At 43.0% G+C, this 27,912-nt stretch overlaps 1 protein-coding gene across 3 annotated transcripts; it reads right to left on the bottom strand.

Moving 5' to 3' along the window:
• Positions 1–66: 66 nt before the first annotated feature.
• On the bottom strand, positions 67–27,912 carry DGUOK (deoxyguanosine kinase). Of its 3 annotated transcripts, none has more exons than XM_057309205.1 (7): positions 27,692–27,912; positions 17,372–17,484; positions 8,740–8,927; positions 6,048–6,195; positions 1,628–1,743; positions 708–836; positions 67–298 (listed from the first exon to the last, which is right to left on the bottom strand). In XM_057309205.1, coding segments are annotated over exons 1-7 (879 nt in total). In that variant the 5' UTR covers positions 27,876–27,912; the 3' UTR covers positions 67–297. The 3 variants fall into 3 exon arrangements, with proteins under 3 accessions (XP_057165188.1, XP_026338552.2, XP_057165189.1); XM_026482767.4 differs by having other exon boundaries at positions 737–836; positions 27,692–27,889; XM_057309206.1 differs by having other exon boundaries at positions 67–836.

Below are 27,912 nucleotides of genomic sequence, written 5' to 3'. Positions count from 1 at the left end.
AAGTTGAAAATGGCTCGTCTAGAGGGCAATTCAGAGCAGGGACCAAGAGATAAACCAACAACTGGATTAGCAAAAGAAGCAAAACTTCCATTTTATTTTAGAAGACCTTGAGATAGAAAAGACGGTAACTACAAAGTCGAAGGCTAACACAAATCATGGACCTGAGTGTCAGAGGACTCTGGGGGTAGAAGGACATGGCAGGTGCACGACTCAGGATTTTTCCAGTTTTAGAAACTCAGCCCAGATCACGGCCAGAACATCCCAGTACTGGTTATAGATTCTTTACAAAGGTGTTTACCTGTGGGAAAGAGAAAAAACAAAAGTTAAATTTCATATTTTCAGCAGACTCTACAACAGTCCACCCACACTGGTACACAACCACGCTCACGGGGTGTTGAGAGTCAGGAAAAATTGGCAAGGGGAGGAAATGGGACCCGTGCAGGGTCATACAGTGGAAGTGGCTGCGCTGGGAAGAGAATCCAAAAATTGCATTTCCCCAGTTCAAAAATACCTTTGAGGAAGTTAGCTGGGAAGTCAATTATTTAACAATTATTAGCCCAAAATGCTTTAGAGAATAGGGATTATATTTGTAACTTGTACAAGGTCCCGTAGGCTTTGGACTGTGAAATGCAATTTGAAACACAAAGCACAAGACCCATTACACTGAAGTCTGAAACAAAGATAAAAATGCAATAAAGGGAAATCACTAGAAGCAGGAGTTAAGGTCCTCCTCCACCTTTTTTATGAGTTCTTCTTGTTTGGTTACTTCTTCAGAAAAATCATCATTGACATCCAATACCAGCACTGGAATGTTCAGCAGAGCCTCAAAGTGGAGCCTGTAAGAAGCATGAATGTTTAGGGGAGAGAAAAAAGAAAGCTGAAACAACCTTCACATACTCACTACGTCTTAATAATCTATAGAACAGTTCTAAAGTCACATGGCTTCTCAATGAAATTGCATGTAAATAACAGTTAAAGAATTTAATAAAGTTGGCTGCAAAGAGGAAAGCTAAATTTCCTCCTCAGTCTTGAGATGGATACTGAAAGTCAGAACCCCAAACATTTTAAGTGGACTGCATACCAAGCCTGAAGGGAGGAAATGCCAAAACTAGGACTGTCAACTTAGTAAAATGGACAATTTCTCTAACATTTTTCAGCCCTTCACCCTGAGTCAACTCTATCACCATCATCAATCACAATGTTCAATCTAGGGAAATGTTAAAAAACAAAAAAGCTGGAGAAACAGAATCTAATAAAACGCCTCTTAGAATATACAGATTATACCTAATATTGAGTTTCTCAGTTGTTTTGATTTTTTTTTTTAAAAGACTTTATTTATTTGAGAAAGAGAGAGCGAACACACGGGGGGGGGGGGGTCAGAGGGAGAAGCAGACTCCCTACCGAGCAAGGAGCCCGATGTGGGGCTTGATCCTGGGATTCGAGGATCATGACCTGAGCCGAAGGCAGTCGCTTAACTAACTGAGCCACCCAGGTGCCCTCTCAGTTGGGTTTCTAACCACTTGATACGTTCTGAACCTTCTTAAGGGGCTGCCTGTGGAGCTCGAGTTTGAGCACCTTGCCGTAGGGAGGCAGGTGTCTATGCGGTGCTGTCCTCTTCTCCACTTACTCTGTTGTCTTGTGAACAAGCCAGGCTTCGTGCTGACCGTGAAGCTGCTCGAGATACGCCAGCTCAACACCCTTCTCCTCTTCCCTGGCCCTCTGGTGGAGTCTCTTCAAACAAACCTAAAAGACAATCCCCAGGCCATGCTGAGCTCATGTGTTATCCTGGCTGTGACGGTGCAGTCGTCAGGGGCTCCTGGACCCACTCATGACATCCAACCTGGTACGATAAGCCATGACCTTGCTTCTACTTCTTGTTTCCTTATTCAATCACAGGTTAATGGCAAACTTCATCCACCTTGCGAAGCTGTAATTACCCTGCTTTTTCCTCCTCCCAGTCCCACCCAGGAAGTCACTAAATCCCCTTTAATCTCTCTCACCTCTGCCTTTGTCAGGTCCTTATCACCTCTCACCTGGACCAGGGCAAGAGTCCTCTGGCTCTCTGCTTTCTGGAGGCGGTGAAGTGCATGGGATTAGCACAGGCCTTAAGGTCAGAAAATCCACCATTCACTTCCTGTCTTCACATGTACGAATGGTGAAATCTTTACGGGCTTTCCTCTCCTCCCTTCCACTCACCCCATGGGAAGCTGTGAGGATTCACCAAGGTTAAGGTGTGTCAAGTTCCTGGCCACAGCCGCTCTCCCCCCCCAGTGAGCTGCCTCCACCCACACTTCCAGAGTGATGCAAGAGAAGGGCAGCACCCTCGTTGCTGCGAACACCTCCCAGGCTCCCTACTGCCTGTAGCCGTAAAGCCCCAGGTTCAAGGAAGTAGGAGGAGCATCACATTTACAAAATGGTTAAGTGATCGGAAAATGTCTTTCATATCCTGTCACTGACTCTGGAGCAGAAGGCAAACTCTGCATAGGTCAAAAAAGAAGTAAAAAAAAGTGAGGCTTAAGACTAACTCTCCTTTCCTCCCCCTTTCCAGAGAGTGCATCATTCTACTCTGCCTTCACCTGGTAGAAAAGTTGGAAGCACAATGGCTCAGAGAATGTCACGTCTTCTCCTTTACCTGCCACACAAGGCCATCCCGGATTCTGGCCACCCCTCCTACCCCTCCCTCAACTTCTCAGCTCCTCCCTGGGCTCAGGGCAGTAGCCAGATCGGACCCACGGGACAGGCCAAGCTCTTTCCCACCTTGAGACTTCTGCTCCACAAGTTTGTTTTGCCTGATCGCTTCCCTTCCTCTCGCCACCTGGCAAACATTTCATCATTCAATGTCATATGTCCTGGGAAGAACAGGTGGATTAACCCACTGAAAGAGGGTAGTCCCTCTTTCAAACACTTAAAAAACTTTATTCCCAATGTAAACTTTAGCCCCAAATGAAGTGCACAATATTCCCGAAGATGCAGAATCCTTGCTGTGCACCACACCTTTCCTCTAAGGAGACAAAATCATGTAAATAAATTTCATTTATGAGCTTATGTCCAACTTTTCAGATTGATTAATGGAGACAGATTTAACAGGTTAATACTTTTAGCACTTACTCCTTCTCATCGATCTCTTCCCCTAATCAATTATCATCCCAAACTTAGATGAAGTCCTTGTCCTTGGGATTTTATAATTTAGATGATAATAAATATAATAATATGGAAAACAGTGAATCAAGTGCTAAACTGTGAGGTCTGGACCTTCAGGGCAGCAGTGCAGGTAAAGGAGGGAGCCACTGGGCCCCAGCAGTCAGAAGGACATTCCCCAGAGGGGGCAGGAGCTCCCCCTTTATCTCTGCTACCAGCTCCCGAGCACCTTGGTAGGCCCTGGGGAAACCCAGGCCACCGGAGGCATTTGCACTGTAGCAGGAGACAGAGGGAGGCCTGCACAGGGAGCACAGTGGCCGGGAGCCACAGTCTGTCTTGTTTAGGGCTGAGTGCTAGGCTGGCAGACCGGTGGTCAGTACGCATCCGTCGCCTGCCTTCATTCGTGGTTGGCAGTGCTGATCTCATCCTCCAGCTCCATTTACCTTTGTCTCCTGCTTTCATCTCTTCCTTTTCTACTTTCCTTCACCATGAACCTGCTTTTTCTTCCCTCTCTTTCTGCCTCCACACCCCACCCTTACTGCTGATGGCTTCAAAACATTTCCCATTGTTTGCCTCCCTTTCCCATCACACAGCCCTACAGCCCCGACTTCTAGTGGTCCAGTTTTCCATCCCACCCGCAACCGATGGTAACTTTTTGTATGCCTTCGGAAATATTTCATGCATATACACCTTACCCCCCACCTTTTAAAAAAACACCATACTTGTAAAAGATGTCCCACCACACACTCTGTGCCAGTTTTTTTCACTTAATGTCTTAGAGACTGTTATGTTAGTATAGTGTTTTCCCATTTTTAGGGCTTCAGAGTTTTCCAGTGTACGGACAGAGCAGAATGCAATCAACTGGTCCCTACGGATGACCACCTGCGTTGTTTTCAACGAGCTGCTATTACAAACAGTGCTGGCTTGCACAGGAGCCACTTTGCCTGTGTGGGAGCACATTTATGGAGTAAATTCCAAGGAGCATGATTAATAGGTAAGCTCCTATTTTAAGCATTTGGCAAAACTCTTGTTTTACTGGTATGGTCACAACAAATTCTTTTTTAACAAGTCCTGCGCAAGCAGTGCTCTAGTCCTGTGTCTCCTGCTTTCAGTCGTCATGGGGAGGACACACCTGAATATGACTAAGAAAGAGTGGGGCTAAGAACAGCAAGGGGGGACCCTCCTGCTGACCTGCCCCCTTCACCAACCACCCCAGGAAGAGTGGCTGCTGGGATGGCAACTGGACTGTGACACTGCTGGTGGATCTGGCCACCGTGCTTCCCAAGCCCAAACCCAGGTGCCATTTGTGCCAGGCGTTCCCAGCACACCGTTTCCATGCTGCCAACAGTGCCAGCAAGGCCTGGCTGGCTGCGCCCTCTTCCTGATTCCACGGGGCTGGGTGGTGACACTGAGGCCCAGACATTTCTCTTTTGACTGATTTTTTTATGTTGGTTTGTTTGCTTTTTAGAACTTAGGGAAGAGCAGGTAGAAAGGAGCAAAATGTGCTCCGTAGGTCCATCTCACAATCTCTAAACTCAGTATTTCCCAGGGCTCTGTACTAGAGTATGGGGCACCTGCACGGCTTTTCACACAGATGTGGTTTGCTTCCATTCTGCTCTTCCCTTGGATATAGTCACGTCTGAATCTCACAGAAGGGGTCAGGGGTGACTCTGGGGAAGGTATCAGCATTCCTGAGTCTCTGTTTCTAAAACCATCAAAAGAGCACCAAAATCCCCATTCAATCTTAAAGCTTTTTTTTGCTTTTTCTACCATTAAGTTGCAAGAGCCCTTCAAACCCTGTCATTCTGCCCCAGCTGAAAGACCTCGGTTAGTCTCTCCATCAATATCTATCAGTCACACTCTCATCATCATCAAAATCGCCACCACCCTTGTCATCATCACCGTACCTTTCTCAGTCATTGCAAGTGCACAAAGAAGTGAGGAAGACTTTCTTGCTGGCCTTCTCCTCTCCAGCTCCTGCAAGCCCGTGTGATGGGCTTCCCACTATCTGCTGACCCTGCTCAATCTGCTCTCAGGCCTGCTCTGTCCACAAGGTTCAGTCCTGTCTCTAAAAAGTGTGGCCTCTCGTCAGAAGGGAGCTCTCCTCCTAAGATTATGCAGGATACCTGACATCTGACCACCCATTACATGGGTCTCAAAAGCTGAGAGCAACACACCTCTCAAAAAATACCTCCAGCCTTGACTCAGAATCGCACTCCAGAAGAGCCCTTAGAGACCACTAGTCTGAGCCACCGGATTTGACAACAAGGACCCTTCCAGGGGAAAGGTTTCTAGGGGCTGTCCACGATCGCTGCCAGTCAGAGATTTTGGTGCTCCTTCCGTGACATCCCCCTGTTGTGGGGGCTCCAAAACAGGCTGGCTCCAGGGTCCAAGTCAGAGAGTCAGGGAATGTAACTTCTGTGGTCCAGCCTGACTTACCAGTGGCGCCCTCAAGATTCAAAAGGCAGCTATTAATTATGCTAGTATCAGGGTGAGGTCAGGAAACTCTCCACTTCCTCCCCGCACCCTATTCAGGAAACCATCAAGACCATCAGACTCCGAGGGCCAGCTGGAAGAAAGGGAAAGCCAAGGCAGTTGGCTACAGGTGACCTGGCCAGAGGAGCAATCTGCAAGCCCTGGCTGAAAACGACAATGTCTGATTTTCTCTGTGTTGTTGTTACACGGAGAGGGACCCCTTTTATCAGTCATCTGCTTTAGCCCTCTGCCACAGAAAGCCTGTGGGAAACAGGGTGCTTGATACCAGAAGGGGAGGGTGTGACCCACACTGCTCTCCATGCTCCACATAATACCCGTAATCTACTTCTCCAACCAGAAAATCGGGTGCTGGAGAACATCACCTCTTAGGTTTCAGACAGCCCTGAAGATTAAGGCTTGACATTCCGCATTACCTGGGGGGTAGCCTGCAGGTAGATGAAGCCATGTAATCTGAGCTGGCTGGCAAACTTCTGCAGGAGAAAAGAATGCCAGTCTTGATAGATATGCCATTCGATGTCACTGAGGGAACCATTTTCAAAAAGATTCTTCGCAAAGATATACCTGGTTGGAAATATAGGTGGGATTGGGGGAGGGGATCAGAATGGGAAATGGAATGAAAGGCAAAAGGGAGAGAAGCAAAAAAATCAATAACCAACTTGTTCCATGTCTGTTCAAGCCACTTAACCTTTCCAGCTCCTCATCAATCTTTAAGAAATCTGAATTCTTAACCTATGTCTCCTTCCTTGTTCAACAGTAAGATGGGAAATAGCATGTCGACTTTAGAAGCCAAAATCACAGCTCTCCAACTGGATTAATCCACTGGAAGAACAAGGGCAGTGGAAAAGACTATCATCGGTCGCCAGTGATTCTCCCTGCTGGAGGCCAGTCGGAACACACAGCATACGGTGCGTGAAAACTCACACTTCTGAGATTTCTTTACTACCGCAGCCAGCCCCCAGACCAAAAAACAATCTAGGGCTCATGAGGGCTTCCGGGTCTCCAGGCTGCTGAGCCATCCTCTCGTGTGGTTAGTAAGTGGAGAAGGAAATGTACTGAAGTGGTGTCACCTATAGAGCGGGAGATGCATTTCTTATTCACTGCAGTGTTAACAAGAAAGCAGACCCTCCCCCAAAGCACACAGGAGCCCTTACTCACTTGCTTCCTCTGCTGCTGAGCTTCTAATCCAGGTACAAGAAAGCTCAATCTAAAAATCAAACTGGCTTGCCCCTTGCTTACTTCCACTACTAAAGGAGCATCTGGTAAATAGGAAATCAGAGCTAACAAGAAACCACTGCCTCAGAAGGGTCAATTCTGCTTTCAAACCTCAGGCATCTTGATACAAAACACAATTTACATCCTAAACAATGAACTCCAGTTTCTAAGGCAACGCTTAGCAACTGGCCACTTCTGGGAAAATGAAATTCAGAATCCTTGTATACGAATGGCTCAGGGAAGTATACACCACAAGGCTGCAAGAGTTGCGATTAAGAGAATGGGTGGCAGCGTCACACTCCTGAGTGTGAGCCTGGCCCCCAAATTCACAAGCTGTGTTGCCATGGGCAAGTCATCAAACTCCCTCAGCCCATTTTTTCCTCTGCGCAAAGAGATAACGGTAGAGCCTGACTCGTGGCGCTGTTGAGATGACTGTATGTAGTACTCACAAGGTGCTTGGAAGAGTGACTGGTGCAAAGCATTCAAGACATCTTTGTTACTATACCTACTTCTTTGCTAGGCTGTGAGGAAATTAATCTAGGAGCTCCCAAAGTCAACTTTCTCGGTCTGGAATGGTTTAGCTATAATAGTCTAGCTGAAGGCAACATAGAAAGATGACTTTTGTAAATCAATTTCTGAAAAATATTTTCAGCTTCTTCACAGGCAACTTAGAAATTAAAATCTTAGAAAGGACATATCTGTTAATAAGCCCTTTAACAGGGGCCCTCACCTTTCTTGAGAATGAGCACCTCTCTTATTTCTCCGCAGCCAGTGGTAATGGGGAGAAAGTTGGGGTGCAGAGGACTAAGGGGAGGGAACTACTGCAGTCCGCGTGCAGATGCCACAGAGAATGAGCCTAAGGACCCCGGCACCAGGGTCCCTGTTCTAAAACCACATACTATTCTTTTAACTCAAACAGAAAAGATCTGGATTTCTTCCTCCCAGTCATCCACTCTCCCAAACAACTTGTGTTCCTCCTCTGGGACACACATCACACACACGAGCACGTGTGCGATCTCAGAGGCCCCGTTACACTAGGGTTGCCCTGAAGGCAGGAACTGGGTCTGCCTTGCTCACTGCTGCAGCCCCAGGGTCTAGCCTGGTGCCTGAACATATGGGGATTTAATAATCTGCACTGAGCAAAGAAATGAATGAATGAATTTTTTAAAGACGGGAAAGGGTCTAAATAACCATCGCGATTAGAATGTATAATGAATTATCCTTTCTATCTCAAAAATGCCCCCTCTGAAGAAAACACCTAGAATGTGTAGCTTCCTATAGCAAAATCAATTCTCATCTCTTCCTTTACGAGAAAATGTTAAGATCTTGTAACTTCTAAACAAAGTAGTTCTTTTTCTGAAGGGTCTCTCACATGACTACTTCATTAAAGAGCTGGAAATCAAAAAACCCATGGTGAATATGTTTCCAAGCAACGAGGACGGTTATATGTAATTCACCTTCCTAGTCCAGGAGGCATGGCCTGGGAAAGGGGAGGGAAACATATGCAGGAGTATACCCAACAACTGTAAAAGAACCAAAATCTACAGCTCAACCACTTGTAATTCACATATTCAGCTTTTATAAAGAGTAAACTAAACTCTCTCTTGGGGTAGAGAAGGATTATGTAGCCCATAGGATTTGTTCTACATATCTTACATGGTTTTGAGATAATGTTTAAAAAACTTATATGACACTTACAAGTGTACCCTTCTTTTTTCCCTCTAGGAGGTTTTATGGAAACACTAAGAATTAGTTTGTCTCATTTGGAAGTAAGTGGGTAACCAACTTAGCATCTTCAGAAGTAAACGGATGATGAAAAAGTACAATTATCAATAACCACAGCGGAGCAAAAAGGGAAAACATGCAGTGCCAGCGAAGGGCTCAGGGTCTTACCTGTCACTGTACACGGACCTCTCAAAGATCTGTACCGCCTTCTCAGCATGTAACAGTTTCTCGGGGAAGGGCTCCAGCTGTACTTTCAGGCGGCTCATAAAAGAAAATGTCTGGAATGTGTAGGACCATCGTGCTGGTTCCTGGTACATCATATCCAGCAAGTTTCCAAGACTTTGGGCAGTGAAGGCCTAGAGGGAAATTACAAAAGAGGGGAATTTCCTAGAAGGTATATTTACCTCACGGTGTTTACTACCCACCACCATGGTTTAATAATCATTGAGGGAAGCAATTACAAAAGTTTCCTTCTACTAAAAAGATATAATCATATCCCCCAGTTTAGTCAAAGCTATATGATCAAGGAAGAGCTCTTCCTACCGATAACATGAGAATCTGAGAGGGAGAGGACATGGCCCCTTGAACACGGCAGCGAAGAGCAGAGGAAGAACCGTGCATACACTCAAGACACTCACTGACTGGTCTGCGGAGTCCGTGTGACCAGGAGCTACCCAACAGCCATCTAAGACTCCCTGCAATCAAACCTCCCATGTTCACACGCCACCGCCTCTCTTCTGAGCTTCCATCCGTGGCTATTTCTTTACAAAACTTCAACCCAGACAAGAAAGCAACGGGTTATTTGAAAATCCAACTAAACAACCAACCAGAATTCTCTCTGTCTCACCGAAGGGATTAAAACAAACAAACAAAACCTTCCTCCTCCATTCTGGAGACTTTCTGAAATGTATCTGAAGACCCACTTACTCAGCATGTGCAGGTGGGAACACATGAGGGATACTCGGGAGCCCTGGACTCTTTCCTGGGCTCTGCCACTGACTCAGCACAAAAGTGAATTCATTCAATCTCCATTAACTGAAGGCCTACATGGATGAGGCGCTACATAGGCTCGATGCTGTAAGGGGTACAGGAAACAAAACTAAGATTTATTTTCAGTGTTCACTGCGCTGTTATGTCATTTAATCTTCAAAAACAGCTTCATGAAGAGGGCACTATTGTTATGCTCATTTTCCTGAGGGACAAATACACTCAGAAAGGTTAACCAACTTACTTGGCCAAGGTTTCAAGGTGAGTAAGTGCAGAACAGGGACTCAAACCTGGCTTCCTCTAACGTCAATCTAACGCTTCTCCATGTAAACACAAGCTGGGAAGTAAAAGATACATGGAATTTCCACAGATAGGAATGGGGACTAAGAGCACATTTGGGTGAAGAAAAAGATAGAGGAGGGGGAACAGGTTAGATAAACACAAGTGGTCCAGTTTGGCTAAGTATCAACCACAGATTCCAAAGAAGGATCCCAGCCCTCTGAAAGGCTTCACTGGGAGCAATGCAGGTAGAGCAGAATGGATCACATGTTTTCCCTCCTTCCAATCCTCCAACTCACAAACACATAGCAGTCTCACAAATGACCCCCCGGTTAAGAGTTGGAAGTAGAGGCAGGGGGACACATCTGAATCCACTTGAGTCTCCAATGGGGTCACCAGAGACAGCAGAGAGCCCTTGGGGTGTAGCACAGTTAGGAGACTGCATGGAAGCCCACTGGATGGAGTGAGGTGCTATGGGTACAGGTGTACTAGCTTGACTGGGGGGGAGCTACTCTATCAGCAGCCTTTGGGCTACCGAAGGGAGAATGTTCTGAAACAAAATACTGTACAGGGCCTACGCAATTTCTGAAAGAACCTATCTCAGCTACAGAACAAATACAAACATCCCTTCAAACATATAAGCAAAGAGAGGGACAATGACTGGCTATAGTATATGCAGCAATTCAAAGGGAGAAAACCAGTGTGTCTGCTCAGGACAAGCAGCCCCTTAGGAGACAGAGCTGTTGCCAGAAACAAAAGAAAACAGAAAAATCTCAATGAGATACAAGATTTTGCCACATCGATAAGAACGTGCTGTCATAAAAACAGGAATAATATGAAAGAACATTCTTAGAGGAGAAAAACGCAATTGCCAAAACAAAGCACCTTATGAAGACAGTCACCAGCAGACTGTATACGGCAGTAAACCTCATTAGTGAATGTCATACATAACATCAGCTCAAGAAATTTTCCTTAAACTAAGAGAAAAAAAAATTGTGACAGAAATGGAGACATATAGGTTAGGAGGAGGAGATCCAATGTACACTGTAGTACCGTGCGAAGGTGTTTTTGCCTTTCCTTTTTTTCCTCTGGAAAGATGTATCAAGATGTAATGTCACTTGTGCTCCACCTCACAGTAATTAATATAATTCTGTATCAAACAACTTTCCAAACAAGAGCTAAAATGATCCACAACTCCACAGTACCTGTAGCTGAGACAAAGCTACCTAAGGAAGCGATTTTCCTTCTGAGACAAGAGTCCAATACAGAGAGGGGAAATGCCACCCCCGACAAAGACACAAGCAGAGGAAGACCGTTACTCATAAGGTGTGTGTCTCCTTCTCGTCCAATCTCATCATCACTGAGAATCACTAATAGAACCATGTAGTATCTCTAGGTATTTAAGAACAAAGTTTAAAACTAGAAGTTCTAGTAAGAAGGAACTGATCTGATAGAAAAGCTAAAAGAAAAAAATTGAAGAAAATTTCTGAGACGTGAGACTTTCCACCAAAAAAATTCACAGAGTACCAGAAAAGATTTCATATGTATTTACATACACAGCTTTATAAACACACACACACACACACACACACACACACACACACACACGTACAAGAACCCAAAACTGGACCTATCCTGCCAAAATACTGGCAATTCATAAAAACAAAACAAAAACCTAATGGTGGGGAAATCACATGAATTACTTATTAAAAAGAAAAAAAAAGATCAGAACCATATAATACTTCTCTACAACAGAAACTACCTTTTATACTCCAGAGCAAAAGGAGGACATTTTTAGACAAGCAATCACTCAAATTATACCACCCACGTGCCCTTTCTGAAAAAATTCTCTAAAATATATTTCAACCAACTGAAAAATTAAGAAATGGGAAGATGTGGTAATGAGAAAACAGTGGTCAGTGATCAACCAGTTGAACAGAGTTTAAGTATAACTAAAGGGGTAACTAAGGAACTACTATTTATGTGGCTGCGAAACTCAGTGCCACATTTCTATTGTTAAAAAGGAAATTTCACAATATAAAAACATTCTGGATCTACAAAAATTTTAGATTATTTCAATATACCTGGCAAAGAAGGTAATAAAAAAGTAGAAGAGTTCTGTTTTGGCTTCTTTTTCTCTTTCACAGAGACTCCATTAACATTGAAAGATAGGTTTAAACATGTACATGTTTCCCCTGTTAGGATAAAAATAGTGAAGTTTCCCATATGAATAAAGGGGAGAAAAATGAAAGAAAATATTAAATATAGAAAAAAGGAAGAAAAAGGAGATGAAAGCACAAAATAAGGTGATAGAAATAAGTTAAACATAATTATAAGAGAAAAATTCCCAGGAAAGGCAAACCCTAACATTGAGTAAAAACTAAAAATCCTGCAAGAAAAATACCTAAGACAACATGATGTATATTGGTTAAGGACAAAGGGACAGCAAAATCCACCAAATAGATGCAAATAAAAAGAAAGTAGATGTGGCAAAATTGTATTTTAAAAAAAGTATTAAATGATACAAGAGGGGTTTTGTTTTTTTTACTAATAAACCAATAAAGACTATACAAAGGAGTTGTGAAGCTTTTTACGTGCAATAATAAAGCCCTGAAATATAGAAACATAAGAGCAGAGTCGATTAAAAATACAAGGAAATAGACAAAATAAAAGCACAAACTTTAAAACACTTTTCTCAGAATTTAATATAAAAAGTACACCCCAAAAATGAGCGCTTATTTTAAATTGTTATTAAGTCATTATTATTTTTCACATATCTGAAATTGAGGTATATCTTACAATGTTTAAGTTAAACTTTAAAAGACATTTTAATTATTCCTTAGAAGTATTATTAAAGTGATTATGTGTCTTAGAATCAATGGCATCTTAGAATTTATAATATATGTCACATCAAACTCCATACTTGAGAGATAATATATTTTTTTTCTTTTTTTCTTTTTTTTTTTAAGATTTTTATTTATTTATTTGACAGAGAGAGACAGGGAGAGAGGGAACACAAGCAGGGGGAGTGTGAGAGGGAGAAGCAGGCTTCCCACCGAGCAGGGAGCCCAATGCGGGGCTTGATCCCAGAACCCTGGGATCATGACCTGAGCTGAAGGCAGACACTTAACGGCTGAGCCACCCATGAGCCCCAATATATATTTTTCTTAAAAGTCCATGGCACACTTACCAAAATTGATCATACATAAAAATCGATCATACATAAGCCATGAACAAGACCTCAGTAAGTTCCCCCAATTAGAAACTGTATAAGCCATGTTGTCTGACCATAACAAAATAAAATTAGAGTAAACAAACAAACAAAAAAATGCACACACAAAATCTACTCAGAAAATGTAAAATACCTTAAAAATAATTCTAGGGCAAAGAATAAATCAAAAACTACAATTACAAATCCTTTAGATATTTCAGTTAAAATCTTGTATGTCAAACTCTAAAAGACAAGTCCAAAGCTTATCACATGAAGAAAATTTTCAGTTGCAAATGCTTTATTATTAAGGAAAGAAAAAAAGAAAAATACGCAAACTAATCATTCAACCTAAAAGAGCTTTAAAAATATAAAGAGGTTCTTAGAAAGAAATTAGTAAATTTAAAGGCCACAATTAATGAATTAGAATGCAAGTCCCCACAGAATTAATAAAATCCATTAACTGGGTCTTTAAAGAAAGAACAGAGACAATCACCTAGCAAATCTATCCCTCCCCAAATATTAACACAAACAAGCAAGCAACATCACACAGAAAACACAGTAATTCTGGATTAAAGCATAAAAAAACCCCAGGTACTATTTTTATACTATTAAAATTGAAAATCTCAATAATAGGGCAATTTTCGAAGAAAACAAGGTTATCAAAATTGATTCAAGAAGGTAAAAAACAAAAACAAAAACAAAAAAACCCCACAAACCCTGAATAACAGCTGAGGAAGACATAGTCGTCCAGTAACTATTCCACTCAAACAGCACTGATCCATATTATTTAAAAAATGATTTCTATCCTACCTTCAAAGAACAGATAATTCCTACACTAAAACAGTGTAAAACTTCTCAATTCCTTTTATAACCCTGATGGTAAAACCTGTCAAAAAATAGTAATACCAATTAAATATATAAATATACATGCAAAATTTCAAACAACCTATTAGCAAATTGACTGAATAGTATACCACGATCAAGAGGGTTCTTCTAGAATGTACAGATGGTACCATTTTCAAATCTACTGACTAATACTAAGAGATTAAAAAAAGAAAAACCCTATGGTTATCTCACTAGATACTAAAAAAGGCTTTTGATGAAAATTCAACATCTGATCCTGAGGAAAACAGTTCCTATCCTAGTAATTAGAAGGGTACTTCCTCCACATGATTTGTGAAACGATTAACAATCACGAAACTTAACACTGACACAGTAGAGGTAGTTTCATTAAAGACAGAACAAGATAACGCTGACTACCACCAGTGCTGTTAGTTAGTGCGCTCTGGAACTTCTACCCAATAAAGTTAAACAAGAAAATAGAAGTGAAGTATGGATGTTGGAGAACGCTTACAAATGATAAGTATTTAGGGAAAACTATTATTTTCTGAAACCTCAGGCAAATAAAGCAAAAAAAACCAAAACAATATTACAAGACGAACACAACAATTAACTGCTTTCCTAAATAATTAACTGCTTTCCTTTAAAACAATAATAACCAGTTTGAAAAAGATGATGGGAAAACAGGTCCCAGTCACAATAATAAGAATTAAATAACCACTCAGGACTAAGCTAAACAAGAATACTACTACGAAATGTAAATAATGACTTGGGAAAAATTAGCCTCCTATAACTTTTAAAGTCACATAAAGAACAAAGTAAAACCATAAAAGCAAGAGAAAGAAATGTAGGTACATGTTTTTATAATTTTGGATTGTGAGAGTCTTTTTAAAACTTTAACATCAAAGGCAGTAATTATGAAAAAAAGGACAGATTTGACTACATAAAAACTTAAATGTATTACATTGCAAAATACATCATATATAGAGATAAAAGAAAAATGACAAACTGGGGAAAGGGTCAGGCGTATGTGACAAAGAATTAAGATACTTAACATACAATGAGTTCTTATAAAGCCATTACAAAAATTTGAAGATCTCAATGGGGGGGGGGGAGCAAGAGGTCTGAATAGGCAATTCACTAAAGAATACTAATAAATGGCTGATAAATATAAAAAAGATGTTGAATTCATTGGTAATCAAAGAAATGTAAAACAAAATAACACTGTTTTCTTGCCCCTCATATTAGCAAAAATGAAAAAAAAGTAATACCCAGTGTTGCTAAAAGTATGGGGAAAGTGGTACAACTTTTTGAAGGAAAATTTTGTAAACCATAACAGGTGTCAATAATCAACAAGATGTGCAATTTTTGGACATTAAAATTCCGACTGTAGATTACCCTAAGAAAATACAGAAGTATACAAAATGTAGCTGTTAACAAGAAAAAAGATGTAGCTACAAGGATATTCATCCCTGTAACATTTTTTATAACAGGAAGAAATTCATATAGCACACATAACATTATATATTAATTAAATTAAATATATCAATTACATTAAATTAAAGGATCATATTATACAGTATAGTGCAATCATTAAAATTACTATGAAAGGAAGACCTTGTATATCAAAGGACATGCAGGTAACAATTACAATTTTTGTTTAAAAAAAGTAAATGTATGTATGTTTTATACATTCATATAGGTGTATGTAAACATATACATTTTCTCCTAAGGAGAAAGAAATTTAAAAGAACAAAAACGTTACCTATTTACCTCTGGATAACAGGACTACATGAGTATTAGGTATCTACTGCTGCAAAACAAATTGTGCCAAAGTTTGGTGGCTTAAACAAAAAATGTTCATTATCTCAGCTTCTATTGGCGCGGATACGGACACAGCCTAGCGGCGGCTCTGCCTCAGGGTTTCTCATGAAGTTTCAGTGGGGATGTTGGCTGAGGCCGGTCATCTGAAGACCGGGGCCAAACGATCCACTTCCAAGAAGACTCACTCACACTGCTGCAGGCAGGAGGACTCGATCTCTTGCTTCATGGGCCTCTTCACAGACAAGGACGCTTCATGACATGGCAGCTGGCATCCCCAGAGCCGAAGTGATCAAGACAGAACAAGGTAGAGGATACAATGCCTTTTCTGGCTACCCTAGCAAGTCCCACTGTTATTCCTGCTACATTCTATTCATCAGAAGCAAGTCGCTACTCACTCAAGGAGAGAATTAGGGTCTACCTCTTAAAGGAAAGCTCAACAAATACTTTGTGGACATATTTTTAAATTCCCACAACACATGACCTGTGGCATACTCAGAGAAAGATATGTAATTTATTTTCTAAATGGAAAATTAACTTCACTAACATATACATATACACAGAGACAATTTAAAAAAACATATATCCACAATAAGCATGATGTGCCTGCCAAAAGAGGTAACACAATTTTGAGTTGGAATAACAGAAAAATGCCACGTAGAACAAGTTCTATGATATTCTTTACCATTTAGAGTACCACTCTTAGTAAATTCTAAGTGGGAAACTAACAAACTGGAGCTTATCACCTAGACAAAGTTACTTCAGAATGAGAACAGTCTGGAAGAAAATGGGTGTTTGGCTTGAAAAAAGGAAGAGAAAGAGCAAACAAATCACGAATTACCTTCAATTATACAAAGGGCTATCATGTAGAGAAATTAAAAACTTAAGAGGCAGAATTTGAACCAGTGACTCAGAGTCACAGGGATGCAAAGTGGCTCACACAAGTACTTTCTAACAATTAGAGTTTTGTTAAAAACCAGAACGAGCCACTCAGTGAAATATTCTTGGTGGTCACGGGAGGAATGTGTGGAGACTGAGGCAACGTAGTGCCATTCCCTCAGCTACCCCTAGGGTTCACATCCAAACTGGTCCTTCCCTACTCACATGGATCCGGCTGGGGTTGAAACCAACCCTACCGCCCTTCCCAAAGCAGGAGACCTGACACTAGGTCCTATGCCGTGAGGCAGAAGTGAAATGTACACTGCTTGGCACAGTATGTGGCGAAGTGCGTGCTTTATAAATGCTAGCTATTATTTCCGCATTGTCTCAGAGTGTGACAAGATGTTCGTGAAGTCCCTTCCAATTTCTAACACTTCATAAATAAGTTAAAATCACTACAATTAGCTCTTAATGCTGAAGGTCAGCTTCAGTAATATACTCAAGGGCAGGAATGACAAAGCCAGGACGGCTGGACATACTTTGGGAAACCACGAAGAACAGAGGCAGCCACTTATGTAGACATGTGCAAACCACAAAAATCAAAACTCAACATATTCAAACAAGTCATATCCTCTCTGGCATATGTGGTCTGCTTTCTGGAATGAAAGGATTTTAAAAAAGAGACTCAAACTGGGCTGTTTGACCTACTCAGAGCAAATTAGATTATTACAATTAGTTTATTCACCCATGCCTGCCAACTACCCACCACAACTGAAGACTTACTTTTTGGGTGCCAGCAGCCTGGACATTCTGCCATGTTGCTACAGGTTCTGTAGCCATGTGCCATTCTGGGTAAGTTTTCGTGAGTAACTTCACAAAGGTGGACTTTCCCACAGCTGCAATGCAAACAGCACGTATTGGGACACTTCCCACATCGGCCGTAGAAGGCTGCTACTCCACGCTGGCACAGAGGCCCAACTGAAGGCAACAAGTCCCAGTTTTCCCAATTTCAAAACTCAGCACCATACCAGCGTCCGACCGATGATGGATCAGGCCATGCTAACCTGTATTCACCGTAATTAATACAGGCAACTGGGAGGGAAAATACCCTTAAGATCTGATTGCAATGTTAATGCCCTAACCTCTCAGAGGCAAAGTTTTTCGTAACAGGTGAGAATGTAACAGGACTACCAAAGGAAGAGGAGATCATCTACTTAAGTTGTAAGGCTTGAATTATATTTATTCTGTGACAGTGTAAAAACTGCAAGTTTTTCAGGAAAGAAAAACTGAGATTATGACCCTCATTCATTCAACAAACCCAACTAATACTTACTGGAGTGCTTACTGTGGGCTCAGGACTGTCCGGCACTGGGGGTACAATGGTAAACAAAACACAGGATGGATTCTGCCCTCACGGAGCTTGTATGGGAGACACTGAACAAACACGGAATAACTAATAACAAATTGTTAAGTGCTAGCACAGAAAAATGCAGGATGGCTCTAATCCAGCTCAGGAGACCGGGAAGGTTCCTCTGAAGGAAAAGATCTGAGGTAAGATCTGAAAGGTGAGGAGTTAGCCAGGCCAGGTGTGGGGGAAGGGTGAACCAGGCAGAGGGAGCCGCAGAAACAAAGGCAGGGAAAAGAGAAAGAACCTGGGGTAGGACAGGCCAGAAGAGAAGCCTGGGCGTAGAAGACGAACAAGTGAGGGAGAAGAGTGGCTCGAGACGTGAAGAGAGGCAGGTACGCAGGTCAGGCCACATCAGGCCCGACCTCCCAGCACGGTAAGAAGTTTGAGTCTATTTGAAGGGCAATGGGAAGTCAGTGGCAATGGATTTTAAGCAGGGAAATGATAAGATTCCGCCTCATTTTTAAAAGATCACTCTGCCATCTGTGTAAGAATGGACTGACACAGAGACAGGCAAACCAATCAGCAGATGACAGCAGCCTGACCCAAGGGATGGCAGAGGAGGTGGAAAGTAGTGGCTGCTCTGAGAAATATTCTGGAGGTGAAACCAACCTAGTATAACAAATCATCTCTTCCCATTTGTGCCAGTGTCCGGCCCGTCACCTTCCTGAGCTCCAGACTCACTCCAAGGGTTCTCCAGACATCTCCACTTGGATGTCCCACAAACACCTCAGTCACTCTGCTCCCTACATGAATGAAGTCATCCTCGTCCCCAGCAAACTGAATGGCCTCCCATATCCCAGACCTCAGGGGATGGCAGCAGCATCGCTCACTGCCAGAATTTCTCCCTCCTCTGCCAAACCTCAAGTAACCACCAAGTCCTTTTGCACCTGCCTTCTAAACTTGCCCCATCTGTCCTTTTCTCTCCATTCCCACCTCCAAGCTCAAGATCAGGCTCTCATCTCTTGCCTCTCTGACACTGGCTTCGCCTTCTTTACTCCATCATTCATACTGCAGCCACAGTGAACACAAAGTAATACTGCTTAAAACTCTGACAGTTTTCCTATTGCCTTCACAAAAAATCCAACCCTTTAGCATGGTCTACGAGACACTGCAAGATCTGGCCCCCGTGTACCTCTCTGGCCTCAGCTTCTTTTAGGCACCCTGAGCTCCTGCTGACCAAACTCCTTGCAACTCCAATCATGCCATGCTCTTTTCCGCAAATGTGATTTTGCCTCTTTGTTCCCGTTTCCTGGAGCACCCCCTCTCCTCACTTGGTCAAGTCCTACTCAATCTTCAAGATTCTGCTCAGATGTCCTTCCTGTATAAAGCTTTTCCCGACCCTGATGCCTCTGAGCTGGATCAGCTTATCATCCTTTATACTTGGCCTGGCTTTCTGGGTAAGAATTCATCACTGCAACCGTAATTACTCTGTTTCTCCAGGTAGAAGATGGGGCTCCTCTAAGGCAAAAGGGTGGACTCAGAGCCCAGCACAATGATCTGAATGAATAAAACACTTAATACATTACTAATTTTGGTTCCCTCTGACACTGACATTTGTTAAAAATCAAAAAACGAGTTAGGAGTATGTTTGGAGTTCAATCCCTTCTATCAGAGACGATCTTTCTCAACCAAGTTCTACCCTAAGGAGGAACCCAAATAGAACCAAAAGAAGGAATGGAGGCACCCTTCAAGTCAATTCTATCAGCCACTCACGGTTACTGATCAGGAATGAAGGGATGGCTCAGAAGAGCCCACACATCCGATATGTGCCATTGATTACACAGCACTCCAGCTCCCGTCTGAACAACACAGGGTAAGAACAAACACCACGAATCTGTGTGTTCTGTACAGTCATGCTCATCTCTCAGTTCCACCTCCACCCAGCCTGTGTGCGCCTTTGCACATCCGCCCAGCCTCTGCTCTTCCCACACTTCAGTGAATAAATGCCTTCCCCTGCTCTTCCTGGCCTGTGTCTAAACCCTTTTCCCCCTACCAAGCCTAAGGCCCCACCTCTTCCATGAAGTTTAGAATGTCTCTAGCTCACATGGAATTCCTATCACACTGGGCAATTGAATCACACTATTTATTAACTGCTTATGACATGTTTAGCATTTAAGTGGTTTGATTGCTTCATGGGTCTTAATTTTGGTTTCTTAACAGGATCTGACTCTCTGGGGCCGGGACCTAGGAATCCACATTTATGAGTATGCCCCAAGTGATCCTAATGCCTACTTATATTTGAGGTTGCAATCCAGAGCAATCTGATCAAAATCAACGGAGGTGGTTTTAAATATATATATATATATATATATATATATATATATATATATATATATATATATATATATATATAGGTTCTAGATAGATAGATAGATAGATAGGTTCTAAAACCACATGCCAGACTACTGAAAAAGCCTATAGGCTTGTCATGAAGTACCTAACAGACTGACAGGAATTACAAATTAGTTGAGTTTATGTATTATCAGATGCCTGCCTGCTCTGAGTAGCCCCTACTTTAAAATATTTGGCATAGATGGGCAAAATTTAGATTGCAGGTTGTTGATTAAATCTAAAATATGGTCCCTGCCTACCAGCCAAAAAGTTATTTTAATTAATAGGGAAAGATTAAGGCAATTGAGATTGCTGGGATTGTTAGAACTACATTTTTTAAAAGTTAAAAACAATCTAAGAAACTACTGCAGGTAGAAAGGAAGGGCCCTGAGGGTTAGGGAGTGCCAGCTTCACCTCTGAGATCAGACACTATTAGTTCATCTAAAGCAGTCAGGCCTCTGAGAAACCGACTCATGCCTTTTAAACACACAAAACCCGGAATGCCAACAAATTTGATGTAATGGGAAATATACAGTTCCAATTACTGGAACAATTACACCAGGGCAGTACTCCTACCCTGCACCCCACTGCCCATTCAAAAGCTTCTGGAAAGCCAGTTTAGTAATCAAAAGCCAGTTTCAGCAAAGAATGACAGTAAATGGTGGCTGCAGGTCCTAAGAGCTGTGCCATCCAGGTTGCTCTAGCACTTGGAGAGCCTGGGGCATTGGCCATACGGCAGTATTTCTTAAGCTGTATTCCAGTGGAACTCAGCTGTGCCTGGCACCAGCCACAAATACGGAATAATTTTAAAAGAAATTCAAAGTTATGTGTTCATAATAAAACCACATATAGCCTAAGGTTTTTTAGTGCTATAATACCTAAGCTTAAGTTTTTTCTTCCTGCTTGGGTTCTGATTGTTGTTGTTAAGATTTATTTATTTATTTATAGGGGGAGGAGGAGAGGGAGAGAGAATCTCAAGCTGACTCCCTACTGAGCACAGAGCCCAAAGCAGGGCTCAGTCTCACAACCTTGAGATCACGACCCGAGCTGAAATCAAGAGTCAGACACTTAACTATTTGAGCTACCCACGTGCCTCTGTTTTTTTGTTTAGTTTTGTTTTTTAAGACATACGTTTTAAAGTGTTCCCAGGAGCTTCATAAGAGTGGTGCTTCTTTCCCGCTACAGTGGCCTCCGCCTAGGGAGCAGAACACTCATGTCCACCAAAAGCCGCTCCTCTCCATGCAGCACTGGGCAAACAAGGCAAAGTCCTCCGTTGTCTGGTCTCTCCGCAGAGCACCAGCCTCTTATGATCTCACTAGCACGATTTAGTTAGATCCCAGGTTCACTGTTACCTCTCAAGATACTTTTTAATACCATGAGATTTGGGAGGTATCAGATCTCAGAATCAAACCCTCCTTCCAGACCGTAGCTATTACTGAACTTTACTATATGTGCCATGACTTGGAAAAGGAGAGGAGGTACTTCCTTAGGGTCTATTAGTTCAACATGTTGATTTTTATTAGCACCAGGATTGTCATTCCACAAGCTACATCAAAGAGTTCTGTTGCTAATTTCCATCCTTTCCTAAGTCATGATTTTTTTTTCTTTCCACAAATTTTTCTATAAACCATGATGCCTGCTATTGCTACATTCTGCTAAAATCTAGCAATTAGATAGCATCTGATGTAACACCCGAGATAATGTATTACTTTCAATGTAATACAGCTGTGTTTCAAGCAAGCCTCTTAAACATAACATCACCTCCAGGCATTTTCCTCTCCTGAACAAAATTTAAAACATGGCAAAAATCCAATTCTGAAACCTTGTACCAAAAAGCAAACTAAGGCAATAAATACAAAACCACCTTGAACAAAATAAAGTCTTCCAAAGAATATTCAAAGCATGTATTTCAGGCGCTAGGTTTGAGGTCGGATCCGTCTACTCGTTCACTCACTTACCGAACGTTTACGGAAGAGCTACCAAGTGCTAGGTACTGTGACTAAAGTGATGAACTAGGCTGAGGCCCTGCCCTCAGGGAGCTTATACTCCACCCGTGAAACAAAGTACCCAGGATCAGAAAGGATCTGAGCCCAAAAGTATTCTGGGCGAACTTAACAAAAATCACTCAGCAGGCTTAAAAGAAACTTAATACCGTTTTGCCCTAAGTGCTCTTACTGTTTTTCCCATGGGAAACTATGTTTAACAACAAAAAAAGTTGCTCTCAGCTCCCAGCATAGGCTCCAAACCCCTCTTGTTCAGTGTGAGACCGTCACTGATCTGGAACCCCTCCCCGCACTACTTTGCGCACCACCTGATTCATCCTTTCGCTGTCGTCTTCTCAGCTCTCTCTGCTCCACCTCGCGGAGGGGCGGGGGCTAACCAAGGTACCCCGTTCTAATTATCTGCTGACCCGTCACTCTCTCCACTTGCTGTTTGAAGGCACACACTGACCTTGCTCCCTTTGCATCCTGAGTATCTAGCCAGATATCAGGAATGGAGATGGATGGAATGAGGGGAATCACAGACACAAAGACTCCAACATACAACGTTTAGAACAAATAGGCCTTTTTCCCCAGGATTCTTCGCCCAATTGTTTATATGCAATAAAAGCAATAGATGCACATTAGTGACGTTAGAACGTAAGGAACATGCTATTAGGGAAGCTCTCTCCTCTGCTTTATGTACAAGTCTCTAGACTGTAAAAGTGACCAAGTTTCTTCTTTTTTGGTTGGGTCTTAGAAAATCAAAGTGAGAATGGTCTGAGATGACTCACTGCCAGTATCTCACACAGCAATCCTTTCTTCAACTGAGGTCTGTAATTATAAAATAACTGGTTTGGGGAGGCAATAATACTCTGTAGCCATGAATACACTTAGAAGAGAGACTGTTTTATTTCTTAGCTCTTAAGGGATTCTAGGCACCAAGCTTTTGATTTTCAATCACACATGGCATATGGTTCGTAACTCATACTGGGCGCCATTATCCTGACGGCCTCACTTTCCTTGCGTGCTGCGGTCTGCGCTTACAGGAGCCGATCAACAGGACTCAGAGCAGCACGACTACAGGAAAAGCCCCTCTAAACATATCTAACTTCAGTCAGGACAGGGGTTTCCCTTCCCCTCTTCAGCTGTCCTGGAGGGGTACTGACTTGTTTGGGGACGCCACCTGTGATTAGAGAACACGCTCACTCCTGACTTGACTGTAAAGCAGTTGAAAATATTCCCTCCGTGGGCACCAATGACTAACTTCCACACGGTATCACAGCACGGGAGTCAAGCATCTGGTAAACACCGAAAGAATACAAGGGGTCAGGCAGGGGGTTAGGTGCTGCTGATGCAAAGATGAGCAAGACACTAAGTGGCCAACCCAGGGAAGGTGTTGAATGTGCAAACAATCCCCACAGACCCCAAGCGCTGCAGCAGCTGTGGGTACAAAATGTTATGAGAGCACACAGAGGAGGCAGTGACTAATTCTGCCTGAGGACAGTCATCACGGTGTGTGGGGTGATGGAGAGCAGTAGGAGGTGAAACTAGAAGCAGCCAGATTAGGGGCCCCCAGTCCACTTGCCATTAGTCACATTTTCCTTGGGCAAGTGCATTCACTTCCAAGGCTGCAACAACCACCCCCACGACCAACAACTTCCGTATCTGAAATCTCGGTCCCATCTCTCTCGATTTCAGGCACATGTCCTAATCGAGCTCAGAACATCTCTGTATGTCTCAGAGGCACCTGATAACCAAATCTACCACTCTTACCTCCCCAGACTATTTCTTCCTTTACTCCCTTCCTCAGTTTTCAGTGAACTATAAACCTGTCATTCTCTATGCTCTATCTGTCACCTCCAAGTGGCCACCTAGTCCTGTCAATCCCACTTTCAAAATCCCTCTCCAATCTTCATTCTGTTCTGTCTCTCCATTCCCTCTGTCTGGGCCTGCATCTTCCCACACTCCAACTATTACAACGACAGCCTCAAAACTAGTCCATCTACTCCGAATTCTGTTCCTGCTCCTTCACTCCACACAATGGATGAACAGCACTATGGGTAATGCAGCAAATGACAAAGAAAGTGCCTGCTTTCTGTTCATTCCTTAGGCCAATTTAAAAAAAAAATGCATCTGGTCATGGCCCATGCCGGCCTCAAGTCTTCAGTAGCCTCTCACCACCTACACCAAACTCCTAGCATGCTGCACACACTGTTCACAGTCTGGTATACCCTTCCAGATTCTTGTTCTGCTGTCCAGGCACATCCCTGTTCTTAAAACTACACGTTTCTTCAGGCTTTTCCTTAGCAAATATGACTTCCTGTACCTGGAACATTCCTTCCTCGTCTCCCCCTTGGGAGTTCCTACCCCAGAGATTCTGAGTTCCCATGCCCAAACAAATATGGCACTCATCACATGGTACAGGAATGATGTTTACAAGTCTGCTCCTCCCACCTGGTTACGAGCTCCTTGAAGGACAGGAACTGTCCCACATGGGAGTCTACCCTCCTGGTAGGTACTAAGTCTTGATTCAAGTGAAAGTAAGGAAGAAGTATATCCACCAAGAAAGATTAAGAAGCAAGGATCAGGAACATTGGGAGAGAGGGCTGAAACTTGGCCTGATGGCCTGTCCAAGTACTTACTGTGTGAAGTACTTTGGCACCTCTCTGGGCCCTGAGAACAGAGCTTCCTTTAGAGGCATGTTTCCCAAAGAACATCTTTAATACCATGAGGCAGGGAGCAGGACCCTCCCTTCTCAATTTTTTGATGTTTCTGATTTGGCTGGAGAAACACAAAAAACAGATGTGGTGACTGGTCTCACTTTAAATTCATGACCACTGAGTCCAATTGGGTCCTTAATGCTAACTGGCAGCTCTACATTTCTCTTGCTCACTCACTAGGCTAATTCATGTCTTTCCTCTCTTTTCACGCTCACCCTGCTTAGCTGAGCCTTCGTTCTCTTCCACTGAGGAAACAACCAAAAGACCTTCCCCAGGTTCCCACCACGCCTACTCCAGTCAGTACTCATTTCTGTTGCCATTCACACTGTTACTAGGGATAGACTGTGCTCCTAGCTCAGGCTAACCTTTCTCCACTTCGGCAATAGATTCCACTCCTCCTTGCTTACTAAAATCGCTCCAGTAATTATATCCTGTCTCCTGCTTCACCAACTTTTTCCCCTCTCTACTAGACCATTTCCACCAGCTTACAAACATGATCTATTCCTCTTACAAAAAGAAAAAACTGGAAACCACCCCCTCAAACCCTCCCCATTTCAGCTGCCACCCCACGTGTCCCCTTTCTAGGAAAACTTCCAAACAGCTGTCTTAATCCACTGACTCCAGTTCCTCACTTCCCATCTTCCTTGAGCCTGTGCCAATCAGACGTTCACCCCTACTGCCCCTAAAAACTGTCCTTCTCAAGTTCACCAAAAAGCTCTGTTACTTAAACAGCATTACACAGTTGAACATTCTCACCCCCTGAACACCTTCTTCATTTAGCATCCAAGATATCATTCTCTTTGGGTTTTGCTCCAACCTCAGTGGTCATTCCCTCTCAGTCTCTTTTGCCTGGTTCCTTCCCCAATCTCTTTAACATGTGGGTGCCCCACAGCTTAGTCCTTTCCATCAACACACAAGGTCTCCTGGCTTCAAATACCATCTACATTTGTACCTCCAGTCCAGGGAGACTCTGAACTTCAGACTTATATAACCAACTACCTCGTCAACATCTCCATTTAGATATCTAATATGCACATAAAAACCTAACATGCCTAAAGACAGGATCTTGAAACCATGCCCTGCCCCCAGTCTGTTCTTCCCATTCTTCTCCATTTAAGAAAATTCGGAACTCCCATTTTTCAAGTTGCTCACGCCAAACTGATTGATCTTTTTATCTCGCGTTCCACACATCTGTTACCAAATCTAGTTTGCCCTGCCTTAAATGACACTGGAATCCAAATGCCTCTTACCCACGACTGTTACCACCCTGCTCCAACTCATGGCAACTCACCACTGCAGTAACCTCCTGACACCTTCTACTGTCCAAGTATCAGCTGGAGTCACCTTTTCAGCATTTAAGTCAAATCCTGTTCCCTGGCAGCTCAAACCTTTTCCAATGGTAAGTAAAAATCCACCACGGACTAAAGGCCTACACAATCCAGCCATTCCTTACCTTTGCACCTCATCTCCTTCCGTTCTCTCCCTTGCTCACTCTGCTCCAGCACAACAGCTTTCCTCCTGTTCCCTGAACACACTATACACCTCAGGGCCTTTGCACTTGGTCTTCTCTCTGCCTGGAAGATTCTCTTCCCAGCTACCTACATGGTTTCATTTCCTCATTTTCTTCTGGTTTTTGTTCCAATGTCACTTTCTCAGTGAGGCCTGTCTTGACTACCCTATTTAAAACTGCTATTTCCCTCAATCGCTCATCCCTGAATTTTCTCCATCACACTCATTACTATCTAATACTCTGTTTACTTTATATTGTTTTATTATTTATCGCTACTAGAGTTCCATGAGAGCAGAGATTTTTATTTGTTCTGTTCGGTGCTGTATCCTCAGGGCCAGGAACAGTGCTGGCATATTGAAGTTGCACAAAGGGTTATTTGTTGAATGAATAAAATGAGAAATTCTCAATCTGCTGCTAGAATGTCTTCAATACTCAACACTTGCTAATCTCTTTAGAGCTCAGCACCTTAGCTAGTAAATAAAAGCACCAAGTCAGAATTTAATTAACATTAAACTTAAGTGTCTTGCTTTCATTTCGCTTTATGATTACTTTTTATTTAAGATACTGGGTCTCTACTCTTATAAGTTACTTTTAATACATGTTTTAAGTTTAAAAAGTGAGTTTCTTCTAAGAAAAACGTTAAGAAATTATATGGGACTAGAAGAGAGACGATAAAATTAGTGTAAGTGGTATCTGAATGACTGAATTTTAGGAACTCTTAGAGTAGGGCTGCCAGAGAAAATACAGGACGGTTAAATTTTAATTGTAGACAAATAATTTTTTTCTAGTGTATTCCCAAATACTGCATACGACACACACTAAAAAAGTATTCGTTATCTGAAATCCTGTTTTAAATGAGCACCTTCCCCCCCCCCCCAAATCTCGCAACCCTATCTTAGGAGAACAAAGAAATGATATCCTGCTCTTTGTCGCATCCATTTCGATTAGAACAAGCTGGTAGAACTCTTGCCCTAGCTACAGACTTCGTGGCTGTGGAAGAGTACTGAGGCCTGACATCCTAAAAATCAAAGAAGCAAAGGCCTCTTTGGGAGGGGAAAGGCCCCACGGCAACAGACCGCGGGGAAGGGGGAGGGTCTGGGCCCAGCTCCCTTTCTCAGCCTCTCAGGCTTGCAGCCACTTTCCGGCCCTTACCAATATTTCCTTCGATGGAGAGCCTTCGAGGCCCGCGCTCCGCGTGCAAGCCCCTAGAGGGACACACGCCACCGACTGCGCTCCGAGCCATGGAGCGGGAAGGGGCTCGCAACAGCCTTCGAAGGAGCCGGCCCGCGGTCATTCCGCCCACGACTTGCGCAGCTACCACTTCCGCCGAGAGCATTTCCGCCCTCGGTACAGCCGTTCCGCCGCTCGGGCGC

This window comes from Ursus arctos, unplaced genomic scaffold, assembly GCF_023065955.2.
Source record: "Ursus arctos isolate Adak ecotype North America unplaced genomic scaffold, UrsArc2.0 scaffold_8, whole genome shotgun sequence".
Taxonomy (NCBI): Eukaryota; Metazoa; Chordata; class Mammalia; order Carnivora; family Ursidae; genus Ursus; species Ursus arctos.
The sequence above is the reverse complement of the archived record's forward strand: the minus strand, read 5'-3'. Positions and strand labels throughout refer to the sequence as shown.